The 15,266-nt window shown below is 37.1% G+C and overlaps 1 protein-coding gene across 3 annotated transcripts in view; it reads left to right on the top strand.

Annotated features, from left to right (window-relative positions):
- Positions 1–15,266, top strand: part of nfic (nuclear factor I/C) — a 99,764-nt gene that overhangs the window by 68,568 nt on the left and 15,930 nt on the right. For all 3 annotated transcript variants that reach the window (XM_079381927.1, XM_079381928.1, XM_079381926.1), the window contains exons 3-7: positions 4,595–4,666; positions 5,839–5,913; positions 7,853–7,976; positions 9,621–9,745; positions 13,631–13,741. In XM_079381927.1, the coding sequence (XP_079238053.1) occupies positions 4,595–4,666; positions 5,839–5,913; positions 7,853–7,976; positions 9,621–9,745; positions 13,631–13,741 (507 nt within the window). The remainder of the gene's footprint in view (positions 1–4,594; positions 4,667–5,838; positions 5,914–7,852; positions 7,977–9,620; positions 9,746–13,630; positions 13,742–15,266) is intronic.

The raw sequence follows: 15,266 nt of genomic DNA, 5'->3' as shown, positions 1-15,266 counted from the left end.
GTAATACCTCATGTTGTTATTTAGCTGTTAGTCACTCTAATGGCTGAGGCAGTGCACAGGAATGTCTTTCACGTAAGGTCACTTCCACAGCTCAAACTTTCTCTCTGACTTTCCTTCTCTGCCCACTCCAACTTTGTAAATCTTCAGAGTCTCTGCCAACCATTTAGCAGCGGCCATTTGCCTCTCTGTCTCTCTGTCTGTCTCTCTCTCGCTCTCTCTTCTGCCCTGAACGGAGCGAGTTGGCACATGGGCAAGCTGGCACTCTTCAGTACGGTTACTTATACTTTGTTCTTGCTTGAGAAAAAGAGGGAGGGATAGAGAGAGTGTGAGAGATAGAGAGTGGGAGAGAAAGCAGAAAGACCGATCTAAAATGGCTGCCAACGGCAAACCTCCTCTCTGCTCATGAAATGTCTGCCAAAAAGAAAAAAAAAACTTAAATGGCTGTGTCGACAACTGATTCCTGGCTTGAAATGTTGCTTGCATGAAAATAAATAGAAACAACTTTCACTGGAAGCAACCTCACTTTTACTGCAGTGACAGTTTTAGTATGGAAAACACATACAAGGACAAAAAGTTCTGACGCGAGGGGCCATTAAATCATCAGCATGCTAAAGATATTACACGAAGCAGAAGCTAGAAGCAAAAATGATGGTTCTGTTGAAGGAGAAGGAAGCAGTCCTCTTGATAGGTCAGTGAATGCTTCTCGGGTACCTAATTGACTAGACTTGCATATCCAGATCGCACGACAGGTTGTAGTCCGACTAAGGAAAGCTACCAAAGCATTTCAGAGTTTGAGTGATTTACAAAATGGCGCGCTTGAGAGAAAATGGACGTTGTATGAGCACATTTTATTGCGCCATATTTTCCATCTGCATTTCTACTGCCATTCTTCTTTTATTTACGTTGCGAAGGTTACCTGCGTTTTACCTTAGATTGGTGTGAAAAATAGTTTTACAATTGGATTAGGTTTTGTTTTTTCATTACAGTGTCACTTTTTGAGAAATCGCCTTACAAAATGGCAAACACTACTCCATGCAACACAAAGAAAATGGCCGTCGTTCAAGCACATAGTATTGCATCATATTTTCCATCTGCATTTCTACTTTTTCTTCTTGGACTTATGTCGGAAACTAAATGAGGAGCTCACGGTTGAAGCAATTCCTCTCTTATTTACGTTTTATGTTTTGGTGTCTTCAGCTTCATGGGTCCTTTTGGACACAGAGATGTGTCAGAGGCGCTCGGTGCCAATATCTCCCTCAAACTGACACTTGTATTTTTCCTTCCCTCCGATTCTCCTTGCCAGAGATTCGGTCTGAGGGCTGCCTGCCTAGAAACCGCCGCAGCTTTTGGCAGGAGCATACAGGACTCTGAAGACAGTCATGGAGGAGAAAAGCCGAGAGAGAGACAACTGGAGCGTGTCCCTCTGTGTAGCTGGCAGCACTAATCACCCTGGCCTGCGAAGAATCGCAACGGTGACAGACATGTTTGTTTATGTTTTGTGTTGGGTTATTTTTTATTTTTAATTTGCCGCACTTTTAAGCATTGCTCGTCTTCTCTGGAACAGACTTCAGACCTCTCAGCATCCATCTGTCTCTTACTGTTTAAGGCCTCTCCAATTTTTCATATTCAAAACATTGAGTATTATGGCCCAGATCCAACCGCTTCCTTTGGAATGTCATTGAACTTCTGAAGATTTTTAAGGTTTATAATTCTTTTTTTTTTTTTTCCAGACCATGTGTATTTTACTTACAACAACATAATTAGGCTACACTTTGCACATATATTTTAAAAAAACATTTCATATTTTGTGGCAGGGGAAACTAGCATCATTATCCAAGTGGGCGGATTGAAGACTAGTTGTGATGTTAAAGTCAACATAAAATCCAAATTGACCATATTTTTTTCCTAATGCACATTCCTGGTCTTGCCGTGATTTATTCAGCGGGAGCTTTTATTTCAAAGGTAAAAAAGACTTTCTGGTTACATCACTTAGGCCATTCAGGCTATTGGCTAATGTTAACCAGTCTAGCAAAACTGCTTTCACTTTACTTCACAACTCCAAACCTACTCGTGTTGGGCGACATGCCCTGTAGTCATATTGTCCTATCATCAGCCTGTGAGATCGCCGATGCAGGATATTATCATGCTAATTTGTTTAATTATTTACTTATTTAGTTTTATAGCCGGAGAGTGAACCAACTCCAGGGTAAGGCTAAAAGCAGCCTTATGTTAATGTAATCTATTAAATACAAATAATATTTTTTTTAGTTAAGTAGCATATGGATGTCATGATATTTCTCGGTTATTCAAACAGCAACGACAGAAAACGAGCAAAGAATATTTACATTTATAAAACAACATCCTCACTCCTGTTATCACTGTATGATGAATAAATCTCTTATACTTACTTCACACGCACATCTGCACTTTGTTGTTTATGATGAAAGAATTCACAAGAGAGCAGAATTGAGTCAGCGAGCGCGCAACAAAAACAACGAAACTCATCTTTGACTCATCTGAACGCCTCTGATTAGCCATTGCATTCATAAACTCGACAGAATCGTGTGGGGAAATAAAATGTGTAAAGAAATATAGTGGAACAAATAAGCTCTGATATTAATTGGTTAATAATATTAGCCTGATTATAATTATATTAATTATAATAATAATAGTCATCTTGATATTGTCAAAGGCATCAGCCACAGGCGATATACTATTGTCGATACGATACTATTGTCTATCGGCACAACTCTAAAACCTACCTTACATTTTGTTTAGCTGAATATCCTGATATGCTTGGAAATACGTCAGATTATGGAAGAAAAACAGATCGCAAACTTAAGTTCTCTTTGACTGTTATTGAATTAGTTATAAAGATAGATATAAGAAATTTGCACCGATGTCGCAGTCGTGTGTGTTTTCGTGTGTCTTGAGCAGTAGTTTGCGGTTGGCCTCTGAGTCCTGCAGGCCACAAAGAGTGTGAGAGTCGTAATGAAGCGTTGCATTCAGACGTGTGCAGCCGGTCGGACTCTCCTCAGCTTTGAACTGGCAGTGGCGTGCGGCCCATCTGATAGGGAGCTCTCTTATTTATTTATCCAGCTTGAGCTTTTTTACTGGCTTTTCTTTGAACGCCTGCCAGAGTCCTTGTGGTAACCCCTCTATTCTTTCATTCTCTATTCAGAAAATCCTCTGCCGCTTCTTGACTCGAATTCGTTTTGTGTTTATCTGCGTTTTCCCTCACATCCGTGTGGCAAAGAGCTGGAACGCACACAAATGGGAAGGTTTTATGGTTGGATTAGGTTGTTTTGTCATTATTGTGTTGCTTCAATGAGTTTACACTTTGGCAATTCAATCCCTGTGCTCTGCCAGTGAAGAGGGTTCAACGAGATTATCCTCGGCCTTGCCAAACAAGTTGAAAAGAGAGAGAATATTTGAATGGTTTTGCAGCACTTTGATATGGTGTGTTTCTCATTTACGAGGCTTATGAGCCATTTGGCCGAGCTTCAGCTCGTCAGGGTATCAGAGCGCATGGCTGTATCAGTAACCTATGAGTGATTTATATAAAACATACATTCTCTGTTGTTTATACAGAAACATGTTCTTATGTCGGATTACCAAAGCTATCGCTAACATGATCAACCACACGCCAACATCTCAGAGGTTTCTGTTCATTGAGTAAATGCTTATATTTGGGAAAACCTCTTGGACTCAAGTTCTAACGCTGCTGCGATTTGCTTATGATTGCCATATATAAAACTGCAGCATTTATAAAGTCAGAGTAATCATTCAAGTGCTTATTATTTGTATGTTTTATATTCATTCATTGCTGCCGTAGTTGTTCCAGTAATTCAGATTTTCACTTGCCCTGCTATGATTTTCTGTTACCTGTAAAAAGACCTCTAAATTTTAGCATATATTTTTATGCGACAGAGAAATATTTTTATTTTTATAATGTTTATAATTATAGTTATTTTATGTTTTTAATTTTTTTTTATTCTCTATTTTTCAAAAATTCTATTTTTCTATTTTTAAAAAAGTTTTTATAATGTTTTTTTTTTTTATTTTTTTTTATATATTTAGATTTTTCTTTATTAACAAAAATACTTGAGCATGAACATAAATATGTATTTATTTCCAAGACATTTGTACTCAAATAACACGGTGTTGTTGTATTATTTTTTTTTATTATTATTTTCAGATTTACAGTTTATTAAAAAAAATTACATGTACAACATATCAACATTTACCTCGAGGTAAACAGGCCTTGCATTCTATCATGTTACTTTCAGATAAAAAAAGATTTAACTTGACCTGAACATGTGTAATAAGTAAAAAAAAAAAAAATTGATATATATACACTAATTCGCTATAATTGTTCAGTGCATCACCGAACTAAATGTTTCAGACTGCAAAGCATAGAAACGAATGTGACATTTAAGGTTTGATCCACCATAGTGTGAGAATTGTTGTACAAAATCTGAATATTGACCTCAATTCTCCAGGCCAATTTCCAGGTCTTTATATATCTGTTAAGAGAATCTGCTGAGTTGAGGACCAATGTCTCTCTTTCTTTGTCTCTCTTTGTCTTTCTCAGAGGCTGAACAGAGCAGTAGTCCTCGCACAGGCATTGGTTCAGATCAGGAGGACAGTCGAGCAGCCACCATGGGTAAGAGATCACATGTACACACACATTCACACAACCACATGTACAGGAATACTTGCAGTACACATGCATATACAGGGTGCTGCAGCATACAGTGCGGTGCTGTAAGCGTCCTATCCTGCACTATACAAACATCCTGTTTACACAAGTCAACCTACATGCATGGCTTCAAACCCATACCCACACACTGAATCTCTCTGTCTATCTCTGCCCAGTTCATGTCACACTCCTACCCACATTCCCCTGTTTCAACAGAGATAGTCTGAAAGGCCAGCACTTTATTATGCATCACATGTGGATAAAAGTCTAGCTCAGTTTTTGGGGAAACTCTAGATAGTAACGATCAGGATGGTAGTTTTGTTCACACATTCAGTCCTGCTCATAATGCTGTGGTATTATTATGAGACTGATGGGATGGCTGAGGTACTGTACTGCATCCATTGACTACTGTTTAAAATTGGTTTGTCCATTTTATTTGAGTTACAATATATATAATATTATATAGCAATATTAATTTAATTTGGGGTTGTTGTAATGTGATTGTGATAATATACATTACCGTTTAAGTTGTCATCATTAAGATATTTTTATTTGAAAGTAAATAATACTTTTATTAAGCAAAAGACACAAGAATTGCTAAAAATGACAAAAAAAAGTATTACAAAAGATTTCTATTCCAAATGAATGCTGTTTCTCTTTATAATCAGCATATTAGAATTATTTCTGAAGGATTATGTGACACTGACGCCTGGACTGTTGAAAATACAGGTTTGCCGTGACAGGAATAAATATTAAAATATAAAACAGTTATTTTAAATTGTAATATTTCACAATATTACTGTAGTTTTGATTAAATTTCAGCTTCACTTTTTGCTTTACAAAATTAATCCCATAGATCAATATTTTCAGAAAAACCCTCAAATTAAGGAAATTCAAAAGACAGTGAAACATTGTATCTGAAACTTCCTGTTGTCCATAATTCACTCCAACCTGTGTGCACTGGCAGAACAGACTCTGCTTATGTAAAGCATTGACATTCGTTCATTTTAGTAGATGCTTTTATCCAGAGTGACTTAGAAATGAAAACTAAATTGAATTTCGTTGTGCGTGAGATGCTGGCGATATCCTTGTTGGAAAGTTCCATCATTTATTCCATGTTTTCTTTTGTTTAACAGATGCTCCAGAGTTTCAAGAGAGCTTTGTAACTTCGGGCGTCTTCAGTGTAACAGAACTGGTGCAAGTATCAAGAAGTGAGATGCTTTTGTATTTTGTATAAGATGCTTAAAAGACACCCAGAAATAAAATTTGAGTTGAATTATCATAATTTAGTGTCATACAGCTTTAGAACCTTTTTTAGAATGCCATGAGGGTGAGTGAATAACGACAGGATTTTCATTTTTCTGTGGACTGTTCATTTAAAAGTATCTCTGGGAGTCTGATCCATTTTAGCAAATCATTTTCTTGTCTTACTATCTCATCTGTCCCTTCCCACCTCCCACACAGCCTGTGTCCACATAGCAGACGCAAGCGTCAATTTCACAGCCGTTTTATGTCAGCTTTGACAGTTCCTCATTAGAAGGAAAGGAATCCCGCCAGTCTGTCCAATGTAACTGATTGTGTTTAGCTGAAATTATTTTCTTTTTCCCAGTTGACTTATAAGTGAGTCAAATAAGCGAGACCGCTGTGTATCACTACTTACACCTGTGTGCAATCACAGTATTTTACAAGTTAAAAACAAAGTGATAGATTGCGAATGGAGACTAATTAAATGTCTTAATGTGCATTATGCAGTTTTATCAGCATAACCTGCTCAAACCAGGTATTTTTTCACTCCTACGCAATATTTGATGTAAGTATTCATGTACTGTAGGTTTAGTCATGCTGGAACAAGCCCATTGTTCCCACTTTGTATTTACATACAACACATTCGGACATAACTGAACACCCACAATACAGCCTGTCTATTAAGCTCGAGCAATTACTGTGCATTCCAACTCATACTCACACACACACACACACACACACACACACGTGCACACACACACACACACACACACATACACACGCACAGAGTAATGGAATGATATTAGGAAAGAGGTCAGCTCAGGTAAGAGCAGACATGCAGTGGCACAGATTCATAAGCCTCGCGTGGGCTTAAACATGAATGTGTGAGATTACACCCACATGATGCAAGTATTTAACAAGTCGTGCTGCAAAACTTCAGTTTATTGTACACTAGATAACCATCACTTTCCTGTGATTAGTTTACTGTCACCGCTCAACTCCAAATATTCCTCTGTGTGAAGGTGCTAGGGGATTTATTTTTACTGTCCCAAACAAGAAGTAACGAGGCATTGCCTTGGTACAGTGAAGGGATCAAAAGCTAATTCTCTACCATGGTACTGAATGATTACTATTTTCATTCACCACAGTGTTTATATGATACCCCAGGCTATTTCAAAGAATATGATGGCATTAAAATGACACATGTTTAAAAAACATGGCATTGTTGTGAGACCATATCCAAAAACTAAAACGTGGCAATACCAAAGTACTTTTTTAGTCATTGTTAATACTGTTAATTGTTAATACATTGTCAATACTTTTATTCAGCTTGGATGCATTAAATTCATAAAAAGTGACACAAAGAAATTGTTACAAAAGGTTTCATTTTCAAATGACGCTGTTCTTTTGAATTTTCTATTCTTCAATGAAAAAAATGTTGTTCAAAAATGTCAAGCAACACAACTGTTTTCAACATTATTAATGATAAGAAATGCTCCAACTCAGCATATTAGAATGATTTCTGTAGGATCATGTGACACTTCAAACTGGAGTAATGATGCTGAAATTTCAGCTTTGCCATCACAGGAATAAATTACATTTAAAAATGTATTAAAATAGAAAACATTTATTTAAAATTTTAACTATTTCAGAACATTGTTTTACTGTATTTTTGATCAAACAAATGAAGCCTTGGTGAGCTTAAGACACTTGAAACATTAAAAACATTATCGACTCCAAACTTTTTAATGCTAGTGTACGTTTTTTTTTTTTTACAAATACATATATATAATATATAAATAAATACACAAAATAGTTCTACATCAAATGTTTGCTTTAACTGTTTTAAAAGCTTTAAGTGTTATGTGCTTATCATAACCTCTGTGTGTGTGTGTGTGTGTGCAGCACCGGTGGTGACGGGCACGGGGCCGAACTTCTCTCTCGGAGAGCTGCAGGGTCATCTTGCTTATGATCTGAATCCTTCAGGGGTGGGAATGAGGAGAACCCTTCCCAGCACCTCCTCTACCGGGTCAGTACACACGTCTCCACCACACATCTGCCTGCTACAGGCACACATCCTTTTGTCAAAGGCACTGTGTCCTTGAGCTAGTTTTGACTGGTGATGAGGTCTAACCTGTGTGTTTGTGTGTGCGTGTATGCGTGCATGTACAGTATGTGGTTTAAAATAGAATCAAAAAAGACGTGGAAATCAAGCCGCATCTGTTTATCCCAATGCTAAATTGTCTCAAATTAAAATAAGGACTCCATCCATGTCCAGCTTTGATGAAGTCATGAACATCCTCTGATTCAGTCCAGTGGTACAATCTGATGTTAATTAAGGAGTAAACCAGATTTGACCATATTGCCCACAGCTGTTGTCAAATTGTTCTGATGATGTCCATAAGTAATGGCCTTTGACCTGTTGTTTTTAAATGACCGTCCTTTTCATAAGGAACTGTTTTTTCTATTTATAAGATAGATATAGAACACTTTTATTCAGGTATTATTTACGTATTTAATGTAGTTTTTTTTCTGTAACTGAAAATATATCTGTCCACTATATAAACTCCATTTGTTTATTGAGCATTTAAGTGGAAATTTCCATTCAACTTCAAGACAGTTTAAAATAAGATAAGGCAACTTTCACAAACAGATTTAAATGTTTTACTGTAAATATAGTAATACATATATCTTGCTTGGGGTCCACTACAGTGTACAGATTTGCAGATTTCTCAAAAAGCTTCATTTGACAAAGAAAGATTAGAAATTATTTTACTTTTAGTTGAGTACATTTTTGCATATTTTATTTCATAATTAATGTATCAGAGAGTTAACTTTGATTTAACTTTTATTTCTACTCCAACAAAGGCTGTAGTGGCATCCAACCCGATTACCTCAAGACCAGAAGCAACAGCGGCTACATTGTAGATGTTTGTACGCCAGCTGTTGTTTTTGAGTTTGGTGGTCCTTCGTGTTGTCATGAATGCACCAGCCTGCAGCAGTTGCTGATTGGTTCAAAACTAAAATATGTTTGGCCTATTTATCTGAACCAGGCTGAAACTGTGGAGCATGTGAGATTTCAGGTCAGTTAGACAAGGCTTTGAGAGTTTTAAATGCACCTGTCAGCATCTCGCCATGATAAATGTTAGCTGTTAACTATTTCTATATTGGCTGAATTAGACAGAGGGAGCCCGAGGCATTTTGAGCTCAAGACACCAGTACACCTCAGTGACAACAAGATTTGTCATGTGTGTGTCACGGCAAAAATCACCCCAGGTGATACACAAAGCTGAATAAAAACATCACAAAACTACATCCTTACATGCACCTGGGAAAGATGAGTGAGTGTGAAAGTACACGGCCCCTCACTCAGGTCAGCTGAGGGCAGTTTATTTGATTTATCTGCTTTTGTGGTTAGCAAAAGCCTCAGTCTGGATTAATGCACTTATTTTCCTCTAAATGCACTGCAAAGCTAAAACAAAAGGTGAATGTTGGCAAACTGCTTGTCATAGCTGAGTGCCTGGGAAAAGCAGGTCCAAAGGAACATCCATAAGGCACATCCAGACAGTTTGGGAGAGCATTTGTTTGTCTGTGTGAGAAATAAGGTTTGACTAAACAATACTTTTCTCCATCATTCATTTTTTTTCTTCTCTTTCTTTTTTTACTCACACAGAAGTAAGAGACACAAGTCAGGATCCATGGAGGACGATATAGACACCAGCCCAGGGGGCGAGTACTACACCTCTCCCAACTCCCCTGCCAGCAGTTCACGCAACTGGCAAGAGGAGATGGAAGGAGGTGAGCTTTGTGTTTGATCTTACAAGACAACATTTTAACATAGAAATACAGAGTTGCTAATTTTATCAAAGGTCTTCTGTATTCCATGAATTTATTGGGCAATAACTTTAGAACTGGGCCATGAACTTATTATAGGGACAATCCATCTGTAGCAACCTGTGATAAGGCACAATTGTGGCTTATACTGCATTGATTGTACCAGTTCCCTCGATCCTTGACCTCTACACCACACCACCCATAATAAAGTTTCTTTTGTGCATGAGGGCTTGAATAGCTACTCCTTTTTACACTACTGTAGTAATCTATTCAAACTACACTGTACAAATTGATCTAACCCTTGAAATGACTTTGTTCTGTGTAACTTAATGAAGTAAGGTTGTTTCTGAGATATTTAATAATATTACATTTTTTATTATGATCATTTTACATATTGTTTTTAATATTTTATTTTTAATATACTGCAATATCTATTTAAACCTGTAAACAAAGTAAAACATTTTAATTTTACATTTTCAGTGTTCTTTTTAATTTTGTTTTGTGCTTTAATTTGTATTAGTTTTGTGGTTTTAAATATTTTAATTTAACTTACATTTCAGTTTTAGGAATTTTAGAACTTAATTTTTTGTGTTTATAAAATAAGTTTAAATATGTTTTTAAAGTTTGTTTTTCATCTAATATGTATATTCTATTTCATTTTAAACTTTTAAACTTTAATAGATTAAAATTTTTAATAGTTTTTCTTGTTTTAATAGTTTTAGGTTTAGTTTGGTCCATGGTGTGGTTTATTTCAATTTTAAAATATTTGGATTTTTACCATCCAAACATAATGATGCAGAAGTGCATGTCGTTTTTAGAAGAATCTTCTTCTTCCTGCTGTCACTATGTAGCTTACAGATGGAACTGAATTGACATGATCTAGTTGACACAGATACAAAACAATGAATAGAGGTAGAACTAATCGATTTGTCGACTAGTTGATGCCTATTGTGCATGGAGATTTTCATCTCCATAAGCATATGTGGCCCTTATTTTTGAAGCACATTCAGATGAATGACAAACATATCAGGTTTTCAACTGCAGAAGAGGAAGTCTAAAATCACAAGCTTAGACTGGACTCGGATTTGAATTTCCTTAACGTAGTGCCAAATCCTAATTAATTCATGAACTCTCATTTTTGTGAAAGTCTGCAGAAAGCAGCACTGCACTCTGTACTGTACTGTACCTTGGAGCGAACTCAGTACTTGTTGTATTCTCAAACTGAGAGAGAGCTAACCGTTTGACCTTTGACCCTTCAGTTGTCTACTCCTCTGCAAATAGAATTTTTACCATTTGAATAATTTCTCTATTATAGTTTTGATTCCTTGGGATCTTCATAAACTTTCAACTAGAATAACTGGGTTGGCGGGTTTCCTGCTATGCTCAGAAAGCAAATTTGTGGTTCTGTTTTGGAGGCGTTACAATTTATGTAGGTATATGGCAGAAATGCATTGGAAAAATAGCTCAAGTGTGACAGTGCATATCAGAATCACTTTTGATGCTAAAGCATAACTAATGAATGAAATGGGTATGAAGAATCACTGCCTTTGATGCTATGAATAGCTGACGGGTTTTGACAGCCATCGACCCATTGTAAAAACCCTTCTAAATCTTATAAAACCATTTTAGACAGCTATTTTTATGCTGAAGCAGCTCTACTAATTTCACATAAAGTAGGGCAAGCAGTAGCTATAGAAACCATACTGTAATCCACCTCTCTTGTAAAAGGGGAAGTTTCAATGAGCAATCTGTGTAGGGAAAGTTCAGTTTGTGGGAGCATAAAAGGATATGTGTGGTTCGTAGATGCACATGCAGTGTTGATGTTAGTTTATTGTTTTGTACTGCAATATATTTGATGTTGAGTGATCTTGCATAGTGTGCTTTTAATCATTTGTAAAAGTAGAGATCATTGGAAGGCTCTGCTCTAAAAGCTAGTAAGTTGTCTATGAAGAGAGCATTTTAAGGTAACATACTGTAGGATCCCAACAAGGCGGCTGTTTATTTGAATTATTTTGCCTAGGATAGCTTGTTTCTCGCTGGTTTCTAAAGCTTGGATCCTTTGTGGAGAATGTAATCCCATAATGCATTGTCACAAGCTCTGAGCAAAAAAAATTCCAAGAGACTTGTATAATTAAAATCACGTGCAATACATGATTATAATTACATAACTGTTCAAAAGTAATGTTTTGAAAAAAATGTCTTATGCTCTCTGCAGTTATTTGATCAAAAATACTGTCACCATTTAAAACACTGTTTTCTATTTAAACATCTTTTAAAAATGCAGTTTATTCCTGTGAAGGTAAAGCTGAATGTTAGTGTCAAATGTTAGTGTATGTATATATATTGTTGAAAGATGCATGTTAAAACAGTTTAATTTAAATTATTTTACCCATTTTCTTTACCCATTGATTATTTTATCCATTATTTTAGCATTTTTGTTTAAGAGTATTGTGCCATTAGCTTAGCAACATGCTAACAAAAATGAAGGTCTTTGACCATTGGGATTCTGTGTTGTGTGGGAAGTAGGTGGCAAGGCAGCTCGTTTTGAAACAAGTTAAAATGCCCTAAATGTAAAAAAAAATACATAAATTTAAAATTAATTTTGCATTGCATGCATCAAGTCATACAGTTTAATATTTATTAATGAGCAAAAGATTTCAAGTTTGTAGTTTCGAGTTTATTGTGAGATTAGAAAGGTACTGAGTTGCCGTTTCAGACCTTGCATAACATCTGACTTTTGTCACACCCTTGTGAATATCCATTAATCCTCCAGGCAAAACTGTTGCTTAAGATCTCAGGAGACCTGCTTCACCCCTCCCCACTGATCTATAACCAGCAGGAATCTGAAATCCATCACTGTGTATGAAGTAGCAGCACTGATCTCATATCAGCCTTCAGGGCAAATCCCAGTACTGTACCCACAGCCGAACCCCCTGCAGTGGACCGACCCTGCCCACCTAACTTCCTGTCTAGACGTTCCTAATGAGTTTCTCTTTAACAATGATTGCTCTGGTCTCGTGCACCTATGGATTAAGATCTGAAGGTTAAAATGAGGCGTTTGGGAGCAGAACTGTTTCTTTCAATGATTTGTGTCCCTCAAGATATATTTCACTCAAAAATGGAAATCCTATAATTTACTCACTCTCACACGTCATTCCAAACCTGTTTAACATAAAAGAAGATATTTTGAAGAAATATAGAAAACTGCTTTGGTGTTCCACAGAAGAAAGCAAGTAAAACTGGTTTGAAGTGACATGAGGATGAGTAAATGATGACAGATTTTTCATTTTTGGTGAACTATCCTTTAAACGACATCCTAAAATCCCGAAAAATACGAAAGAATGTTGACTTAAGAAGATCTCCACATATCCTTCCTTGAATAAAAAGCAGTTTCTGGAAACTTTAGACATATGTTTCGCTTATTAGGGAAAACTTCCATATCGGGAAGGTTCTAAATAGATCACTCTGACATCCATATGGAGACTGTATCTTTGCTTTGACCTTAAATAACCGGTGCAGATCATCAGCTACAGAGCAGACATATTTTCCCATTAACCCTCTGGTCTGGCCGCAAGGAGAGAGTGCACTCTGCATTGCACTGCAGCACTGTCAAAACTCTCGTTACACTGCACCACCTTGTGGTCAGTTGTGGTAACTAGAAGCATCTGCTGTGACCTGACAGAAGCATCAAGAGTGACCACGCAGTGCTCATTAATTAGCTGACTAAGCTTTCCTTTAGACTCAAAAAAGTTTGTCCTTGTATAGAACAATGGAGCTGAATTTGCAGTATTCCGTGTACTCTCCTCCCCCTCCTCCATCTCTCTCTACTCTTCTCTCTTTTTCACACAGGAATCTCCCCTACAGTTAAGAAGACAGAGATGGATAGTCCATCTCCTCAGGAGAGCTCTCCACGTCTTGGCTTCACACAGCACCACAGACCTGTCATTGCAGTGCACAGCGGTGAGGGGACAACACACACGTGCATATTATCTGTCTGTTCTGTCATCACAGGTCTGCACACACAAACACAGCAAACGGCTAGCTGGGGGGAACAAATATACTGTACAGTTTCTACTGTTGTGTTTGGTTATCCAAACTGTCTCTGCTAATATCATCATATCATATGGTTCTATCCATCGGTTGTTGATTGGATGGAGGCAGATCTGAATGCAGGTGATTGTAGATGTTCACAATTTCAGTGGGCTGAGACGAGAGTACTGTCATGTCATTTCTTATAGTTGTACTGTGATCTGAGTTATGCTCTAACAATTAGCCTAGCTGTTCAGATGAATTGGTGGAGCGTGTCAGCCATATGCTGCCTGCACTGAAACATCAAGCTGATATTACCTCTGCTGGGCTTTGCCAAATGTGTTACAGCATATAAAGTGTTCTGTAGAGAATTATGATGGTTAATCTGACAGGGATGTGACAACTCAACAAAAAGCTCTTCAATTAAGATGTTGGTTATACAGTATGCAGCTTTATCAAATGTGTCACTAAAATGCAAGGGGTGAGTGTTATTGTGTTTGTTTATTTACAGGTACACTAGCGTTCAATTGTTTGGGGTTGATAAGATTTTTTTAGATGTTTTGGGAAGCAGGCTGTGAGGATGTATGCTTACCAAGCCAAAAAAGTAATATTGTTATATAATATTATATAACATTTAAAATTAATACCTTCTGTTGTAATACATTTTAAAATGTAATTTATATCAGAATCAGAATGAGCTTTATTGGCCAAGTATGTTTACACATACAAGGAATTTGTTATAGTGACAGAAGCTCCACAGTGCAACAGAAGGACAGTAACAGGACAGGACACAGGTAATGAGACAAAATAACAAGAAATAGCCAATAACCAATGTACAAAGCAGCAAAAAAAAAAAATACACAATATATAATATATAATATAGGCGACTATGTATGTACAGGTCAAGTATGTGCAAATTAGAAATGAGAAAATAAAATAAAATAAGTGAGTGTGGTGAATGGATAATGTATTAGTTGTGTGTTCTACGTTTATTTATTGAGTGTTCATGAGATGTATTGACTGAGGGAAGAAACTGTTCCTGTGTCTGGTCGTTCTGGTGCTCAGAGCTCTGTAGCGTCGACCAGATGGTAAAAGTTCAAAGAGGTTGTGTGCTGGATGTGAGGGGTCCAGAGTGATTTTACCAGCCTTTTTGCTCACTCTGGATAAGTACAGTTCTTGGAGAGTGGGGAGGGTTGTACCAATGATTCGCTCAGCAGTCCGGACTACCCTCCGTAGTCTTCCGAGGTCAGATTTGGTAGCTGAGCTGAACCAGACAGTTATTGAGGTGCAGAGGATGGATTCAATGATGGCAGAGTAGAACTGTTTCAGTAAGTCCTGTGGCAGGTTGAACTTCCTCAGTTCCTCAGAAAAAAGTACAACCTCTGCTGGGCCTTCCTGACAATGGAGTCAATGTGAATATCCCACTTCAGGTCCTGAGAGATGGTGGTGCCCAGGA

Source organism: Barbus barbus (genome assembly GCF_936440315.1).
Source record: "Barbus barbus genome assembly, chromosome: 28".
NCBI lineage: Eukaryota > Metazoa > Chordata > Actinopteri > Cypriniformes > Cyprinidae > Barbus > Barbus barbus.
The sequence above is the reverse complement of the archived record's forward strand: the minus strand, read 5'-3'. Positions and strand labels throughout refer to the sequence as shown.